Here is an 8,541-nt window from a genome sequence, read left to right on the forward strand (position 1 = left end):
TTAACAGGTCTATATAATTTCCATAATATCATATACATCCCTACTCGAAAAACCTCCTATTCAACTATTTGTATAGATCATAATTATATTAATTAATTTTCACTATTTAAATATTGTCTGTGGCACAGTAGAAAAAGACACATCTGGCCACCAACCTATATTTGCCTGTTTTGATAAAATTTGGATAAACGAGTCTGAAGAAATTCTTTAACGGAGTTATAAAATCTTTAATCCTGACAAATTAAAAGATTTTTTTAATGGGGTTGACTGGCACACTTTGGTTTACCAGATAGAAAGTGTAGATTTGGCCTATTATTGAGAAAACAACTGCGACAAAACTTGGGACCTATTTACCAAGACTCGTTATCTCACCAGAAATGCCTCTTTTGCTTTTATGCAATGCTCTAATTAACAGTAAAATAGCTTATCGCTCGGAAGCATGGGGAAATGCTCCAATGAGCTACTTCAACAAAACTTTAGTCATTCAGAAGCAATTGCGTAGAATAATATATCATCAAATTTTCTATCAACTCATGTGTTTACAAGATCTTGTGTTTTGCCTGTACAGCAACTATTCCAATTAAGATTATGTCTTTTAGCCTTCACACACAATTCAAATCTCAAACCAACCTGTCAACACATTATAACACGAGTCATTCCTTATTTTCATTAGCTCTTCCCCCCCCCCTCCTCTACTGGTGGCCATAGACGGGTGTGTCATCAGCATGAAATTCCTTGCCAATTTGGCTAAGGAAAATTGGTAGCAATGATGGTTTTAGAACTGCTTTGAAGCAGTTCTTGCTGGAATAGAGTTGTTCCGATTTCTATTGTTTACACAACTTTGCTTTTCTTCATTGGCGATCAATCTCATCTGTTAACTCGGGCTTTGCGCCTCAAATAGCCATGGCACTGCGCATATGGGCCCTCATTGCACCTTACTTTTTCTGTAATCTTGTTATGTCATGATTTAATGTAAAAATAAAAACTAACAAATCAAGCAAATCCAAATAAAACAAATCCAATATACATATTTATTGGCGCAAACGGATTATCACATAAAATGGTAGTGGCAAATCCTACACAAGCATACCATTATCTTACAATACTCAGCATACAAACATAGGAAATACTAGATGTTGGCAATAAATCTCATCCGCCCATGTACAAACACCGCCAACAGCTAACAAGGAACCGGAAAATATTAAAGAATAGCAAACTCCTTAGGATGGAGTGAAACCAGCGAGGAAATTAACAACAACTTCTTTCAGCTGATTCTCAGTGGTTTCTGTAAGGCGTCCTTCGTTCTTAATTGTGTCTAGCATGCCCTGGTGGCTAGCTTTAATGTGTTTTAGGAAAGCAGCTTCAAATTTAGTGATGGCAGATGGTTCCAGCTTGTCAAGATATCCTCTGGCCCCAGCATAGATGACAGCAACTTGCTCTGACACATCCATGGGCACTGCAAAATAATGGTGTGTTCTGATATGTCATACTAAAACTTGAAGCCGACGTCTAATGTTCAATGAAAGCAAGCGTAAAAAGCAGTAAACAGCAAAAGGCTGCCCTACCATATTGCCCCTGTTTAAGAAGCTCAGTGAGGCGAACACCCTTGTTGAGTAGAGCTTGGGTCGAGGCGTCCAAGTCAGAACCGAACTGGGCGAAAGCAGCAACTTCACGATACTGAGCCAATTCTAGTTTCATAGAGGCAACAACCTGTTGAAAGAAACAATAAAATTCTTTGTAGTTACACCACAAATATTTTACACTAAAAAACTGATACAGTAAAAAACCCGATGACTTAATTCCGATGAATTATAATATATATTTTCCAGCGAAAAATAGCATTCCAAACACAATGCAGATAAGTTTTAAAGCAGTCTCAAGAGCTGATTTGTCTAAACTTTTATGTCAACCACAGGTCGCGCGACAATCAGTAATTTATGAAACTATGTGAAACTATGTCACTATCTGCTATTAGCTTCTGTAACAAGTTTGCTCTCAATTTCTTATTCTGTGCAGAGAAATTAACTTATCAAGCCTTCTAACTAGTCTGGTCAAATTCTTGAAATACAATTTAATGGTAGTTTGACAGTTAAAGATCAGAGTATATATAGGCAATCGGCAAGTCAATTTAATAATGAAAAAACCACAATGACAACAAAAAATCAGTTTCAAAAAAGTTCCAAAACACGCTAGGTGACGTCTATTGCACACAAAGATATGAACCTCAAGCAAGTTCTTATTCACTAATAAAAACTAAGACTATTATCGTTGAAGCCTGTATATCAACAAAGCTAAACTATATATTTCTCCCAATGTTTGTATGGGTATTCGTCGTTGTGATTGTCCAGCCATAGCTATTAAAATCTTGGAATTTAAAAGTTCCAAATTATGATGGATTAGAACTTACGGAGATTGCAACCGCAAGATTTCAAACCACGCCCTCTACTACTGAGCTATACAAGGCGTAATTATCAAAGTCCATATCATATACTGTATAGCGTATGCACACACTAAATGACGTATTATTTTAGCATTTCGGCCATGTAGTGCGATGCCCATGGAAACGCGATGCTTTTTCGGTACGGCAAATCTTTTCTGCCAAACGATATCAACAATAATTTTTCTCGAAATTAAAATTTGGCGATTTGTGTACTTATTATATATGAAACAATGCTTTTTAGTGTTTTCATGAACTTTTATTTTCGGATTTTCCCAAGGTTCAATTACTATATCTGGGGTCAAGGCCAATTTTCACGCAGACAATTATATTATCTTAGTAAAAGGAGCCTCGACATTGACTATCCGTTCAGTCAGACAAAGACAGTATCTCATTTTTACATTTGTACCAGTATCGAGAGGTACCGGTATCTTTGTATTCAAAGTTTTGATGGATAGCTTCTGGTGGAACAGTAACCTTTTTTTAACATTAGAAACCGACCAAGTAATTGTTATTATTAATTCAACATATTCAAGCTTTTTATTTTGTTTTCCCAGTTCATATTAATTGTATCATTACCAAATCATCTTTTATTGTAATCTTAGCAAAACAGACTTAATTTAGCTATTACTTGCTAATTATTTCACATTTACATTCAGACGCTTTGTAGTCGTTATATTTTTTTTAATTATTTGACTTACACAAACTATTTTTCCCATAATATGAAGTTTGAAAGTTACAGTTGTTTGACAGCCTGAAAACCTTTACAATCGTTTTTACTTTCCCTTTAAATTTATTTCAACTACACAAAACACTTTTCTTATGATATGTAATTTGAAAGTTAGAATGGCAAACGTTGTTATATGTTAATTACAAATAAATGTATTATATGTCAAATACAAATAAGTTTTCTGTCCAAAGACTTTCATTACTCAGGCAATGCCGGGTAGTACAGCTAGTATGCTATTATAACTCGTATATTAATTTAGTTGATATACAAGTTAACAGTATTTCCGGGTCCACAACAGTCCAATAGTTTCCTGTACAGGTGTCGAGACGAACATGTTGAACGTCTTTATAGTAGTTTCGTAGCAACTAGAATTAGTTTTCTATTAGTGTATGTTGATCATTATTCAAGTTGTAGGAAAGTTGCGAGATATAAACAAGAACATACGATTCTGAGACTCGGAATAAAATACCATGTTAATGTATGACATCACAGTAATCACCGGCACTAGTGATACTCACCTGCTTCATTGAGGTTGTCTGGGCAGCAGCGCCGACACGACTCACACTAAGACCCACATTGATAGCCGGGATGATTCCCTTGTAGAATAACTCGTTCTCCAAAAAGATTTGGCCATCCGTGATGGAGATGACATTGGTGGGGATGTAGGCAGACACATCACCGGCCTGTGTCTCAATGATTGGTAGAGCTGTGAGAGATCCACCACCAAACGCTTCACTCATCTTTGCAGCTCTTTCGAGGAGACGTGAATGAAGATAGAAGACATCTCCTGGGTAAGCCTCACGACCTGGAGGACGCCTCAGCAAGAGGGACATCTGACGATAGGCCACAGCCTATGGCACAAAATGAAATGTCAAGGCATTGTGTATCAAAATCTTGAAGAGAGATTATATTTCTCCAGTAGATGAACAAAACAAATGTGGTGTTATGACGAACATCTCCAAATTACAGTTTTCTCCTTAAAGAATAGAGAAAGCATAATATTATTATGCTTTATTAGTTATCTTGAGGTGTTGACTGATGTTCTAAAAAAAGAATTAAGGAGATTGACCCACTAGAAGCTGAGATATAGCCAGCCAAACACAGGTCTACCTAATAAAGAATCAGAGGAAAACCCTTCGAAAATCCCGAAAACTGTGACGTATAAAATCGACTTAATGTTCATGTGTCGGAGTTGCGCACCCTTACCGCCGTTACGTATAATGATTGTTTTGGCTACGAGATGTGAAACGCTTCTCGCGATAGTAAATAATTTACAGACTAGCTCTGGTTTCTCAAGAAAATCAAGCAAACATTGTGTGGTAAAGGCATTTGCCCACAACCCCTCGCCGTGATTTTTCAAAACAGAAGAGCAGATTTTGACTATTGGGCTTCAAATTTTAACTCAATCTCCACGGATATGCTCCGAAGATCCTCTGTTCAACGAACGGCGCATGTATAGTCTATATGCGACATCCGCGATTGCAGTTCGTTTAAAATAAGAAATGGGAAAGTGAATTTTTGTTCAATCATCATTTTTCTACTGTGTATCTACTGCAGCATTCAGTTGATTTTCATGATTATCGTCACTATTAACAGACTGTAAGTTCACTACAGCCATAATCTTAAAAAGAAAAACTTGACCGTGCTGCTCTTGCTGTAAGAAAAGAAAACGATAACTTTTGATTTGATTTTTCTATTGATCTATTATCTTATCAATGATTATTTTTTATGATTAATATAATAATCATAATGCATATTATACAAAATAATAATATAATTGCGTATAGAATAAATGATGTAACTAATATAATTTGTAGAAAGTGATAGCAGAATGTTGCGAAATAATAGATGCGTGTAATTATTTTATTCTAAAACTAATCTACACGTCAGAGGGACTGGTTCGGAATTCTCAGAGCAATGATTGTTAGGCCCAATTTGATTGTTCTATACTTCCAGGGATTAAACCAATTAAAACGCCGTGATTGTTATAGGAGAGCGCATTAGTTGGCTTAATTGACCAATGGCACACAAGTCGATTTCATACGTCATATATTGATGATTACCAAAACACTTATGTTTTTGGTAGACCTGTGTTTGGCTGGCTATATCTCAGCTTCTAGTTGGTCAATCTCCTTGATTCTTTTTTTAGAACATCAGTCAACACCTCAAGATAAATAATAAAGCATAATAATATTATGTTTTCTCTATTCTTTAAGCTATAGAAAAATACAAGCAAAAGAGATCGATAAGGAAAATGAAATTTTCTCTACCTGCTTGGAGAGATCATCATATATGATGAGGGCATGTTTGGCATTGTCCCTGAAGTGTTCTCCCATAGCACAGCCAGAATAGGGGGCGAGATACTGGAGAGGGGCAGCATCAGAAGCTGTGGCACTCACAACTATGGTGAACTTCATAGCGTCTGCAAGCAACATCAATTAGTGTGCAAACAACAATATCTCGGCAACCATATTATAAAACCCTAGCAACCTCCATGGCTAATCATTCATAATCCACACATGGTCGGACAAATAACAAAAAGCCTGAATCCTACCGGCATCAGTTAGTCGCTTGACAAGCTGAGCGACTGTCGACCTCTTCTGTCCAATAGCCACATATATACAATACAGCTTCTTCTTCTCATCATTGCTGTCATTAAACCGTTTTTGGTTAATAATGGCATCAACAGCAACGGCAGTTTTGCCTGTCTGACGATCACCGATGATCAGTTCTCTCTGTCCTCGACCGATGGGCACCAGACTATAGAACAAAACAGAATTATGAAGAACCCGAACACAGCCAGGTTATAGTGAATTAGACCAGTATAATAACTGCTTGATACAGATAAAACGCAACACAAGTATTAGATGTCATAACAGGCCCATAAACACCATTAAACAAGCTTGAAAAACCTCCTAAGAATAGGCCTCAAACAGAGCAGTTCCAAAAGCAATATAGTAATACACAGGTCAGAATTGATGCAATATGGATGAAAAGAAAACCTTAGCCAATTGCTAACTGTATCTAAACCTAAATGTTTTTTGTAATTAAAACTAGGAATTGATAGCCTCTTTCATTGATATGATAGCAGTAGCAATGAAACATGAGCTACTTCCCCATTTTACAGTTTTTATAATTTGAACAAGTTGATGTGTGAATGACGCTTAAGGATATGATTAGTGATAAAACCATGTGCTATGGTAGCACTTAAATAAATCACTTGCACTGCACCATCATTCAGCACTGTCATGCTTTTCGTGTACTTTATCACTACGTAAGCCATAAAAAAGGACTATTAAACCAAAGGTAGAGTAGCCGTAAACAGAACGTGATTCCGCTAATTATGCTAATATTAAAGAGCACAAATGGAAGCTAGCAAAAACTAAATTCATCTGTGTCAAACTGTGTCGATATTGAACTCTACGGGATCTAGAGTATTACAACTCTTTGCGTTGCTATTCAAGCAAAGGACGCAGATAAGGTCAAATTGTTTTAAAAATGGCATTCAATGAATGGAATATCTCTGCACTATATGCTTTAAACAATTTGCTTTCTACGAAAGCTCAAATTCGTTTAAGGGGCACAAGCAGCAACATATCTGGTATTTGCAAGGTCACACACCTGTCTACAGCCTTGATTCCAGTCAACATGGGATCCCTCACCGACATTCTTGGAATGATACCGGGTGCTTTTACCCCGACTCTGGCTCTGCCGGAAGCATTTAAGGGACCCTTGCCATCAATAGGGTTGCCAAGAGCATCAACAACACGTCCCAAAAGTTCATCTCCCACTGGGACATCCACAATGGCACCAGTTCTCTTCACAATATCACCTTGCTTGATGAGCTTGTCGTTACCGAATACCACCACACCTACATTGTCTGTTTCCAAGTTCAAGGCCATACCCTGAAATAATTAGTCATTGCAAATGCCACAATGTTAAATATTGTATTTATTTGTAAAATTAGACAAAACAAATCGAAATGCAAATAAATACAGACTGGGCACACAAGATTGACAGGGACCAACAAATCCTTTGTAACGTAAATACCTTTAGTCCAGAAGAGAATTCTACCATTTCTTCGGCTTGGATGTTATTTAGGCCATAAACACGCGCAATACCATCTCCAATGGATAACACACGCCCAGTCTCCTCCAGGTTTGCTTGGCTTGACTGGCCAAGTACTCGCTCCTCCAGCACTGTTGACACTTCAGCAGAGCCCCCTGAAATTTTGATACCATAGTGCCAGTTGACAAAAACTTATTTAGACATCACCTTGTGAAAATGATGAGTTGTAAGGACTGTTAAAGATGCTAGCAGTTTGAATAGTAGTTTCCTTTTGTCAAAAATATATGCTAAACATGATGTATATATGTCTCGCTAACACCAAAAGAAAATCGTCTCGCATAATTCCTTCTAGGATGAGGAAACACTTTTGCCATGCAGCAAAAGATGAAAACAATTCAGGCTTGAAAAAGAAAATTGAACTGAGTACATAACCTTACCAGCAGCAGTCTTTGGAACAGATGTAGTGAATTTCCTTGCTGCTAATGCAGCAACTCCAAGTGAATTCACACATGCCTAAATAGATTGAAGACAGTTGCTTATACGTCAAGCATGCGCAGTATAAGAATTGTAAAAACTTTTAAATAATAAAGCAAAATAACTATTGTTAATACAATTCAAGTGCAAAACAATTTAAACAAAGACCAATAAATTTCAACGTTTTGAAAGTTTCGAGTTATTACTCGAGTTAAACTCGACTTCACGTCGAGTTTGACCGCAGTTGAGTGGGGGACTTATTGGTAATTTGTGGCTCAATTACTGCACAATGTAATGTTTAAAAATCGCCGTGAATAAGCCATAACAACGTTTGCGTAAGTCAATTAGCCATGTGCCAGAAACAAACGTCAGCTAAGAGGACGAAAATTGTAGCAAGTGTAAGCCTACAAATTCGCTCAAAATATGCGTTAATATAGCATATGATATCTTCTAAAACTCACCTTTTTGCTAGCTGCAGGCAGCCTGCGTGCCACAGAGCTAGCAACTCTACTCGTCAGCATGTTTTATTATGAACGATGATGTATGATGTTTGTACCACCGGCAGAACGAAGTGAGCCTTGGAAGCCGGTTGTGTTGTGCGCAAGCCTTGAAAAAAATGAATAGCATTTTGATTTGTATTACAGTATATTGTTGAAAATAATTTTAATTTATTGTAAAATTATTTATAATTGATAAAAAAATATATTTGCATTTGATTAACTCATTTATACCTGAGCAAAATTATTCTTTTTATTTTAGACTGTGTCATATGATCTGTCGCTGAGCTAATGCAGCCTTCGGTCCATAAAAACAAATTGAACTTTATTACCTA

General features: G+C 36.8%; 1 protein-coding gene across 1 annotated transcript; it reads right to left on the reverse strand.

The window, feature by feature from the left end:
* Positions 1 to 1,017: 1,017 nt before the first annotated feature.
* Positions 1,018 to 8,309, reverse strand: LOC137391741 (ATP synthase subunit alpha, mitochondrial-like). Its single transcript, XM_068078276.1, has 9 exons — positions 8,171 to 8,309; positions 7,673 to 7,748; positions 7,218 to 7,390; positions 6,789 to 7,072; positions 5,722 to 5,927; positions 5,438 to 5,589; positions 3,686 to 4,018; positions 1,566 to 1,710; positions 1,018 to 1,456 (listed from the first exon to the last, which is right to left on the reverse strand). The coding sequence occupies exons 1-9, from the start codon at positions 8,228 to 8,230 to the stop codon at positions 1,221 to 1,223; spliced, it is 1,665 nt and encodes a 554-aa protein (XP_067934377.1). The 5' UTR covers positions 8,231 to 8,309; the 3' UTR covers positions 1,018 to 1,220.
* Positions 8,310 to 8,541: the final 232 nt, after the last annotated feature.

The sequence above is a fragment of the Watersipora subatra genome, chromosome 3 (genome assembly GCF_963576615.1).
Source record: "Watersipora subatra chromosome 3, tzWatSuba1.1, whole genome shotgun sequence".
Classification (NCBI taxonomy): Eukaryota; Metazoa; Bryozoa; class Gymnolaemata; order Cheilostomatida; family Watersiporidae; genus Watersipora; species Watersipora subatra.

Excerpts from the sequence above, each read along its gene's own strand:
- LOC137391741 (XM_068078276.1), bottom strand. The coding sequence starts at position 8,230 with ATGCTGACGAGTAGAGTTGCTAGCTCTGTGGCACGCAGGCTGCCTGCA. Across the intron at positions 7,073-7,217 it reads AATTCTCTTCTGGACTAAAG|GGTATGGCCTTGAACTTGGA; the intron begins GTATTTACGTTA and ends TAATTATTTCAG. Across the intron at positions 5,590-5,721 it reads CAAGCGACTAACTGATGCCG|ACGCTATGAAGTTCACCATA; the intron begins GTAGGATTCAGG and ends TGTTGCTTGCAG.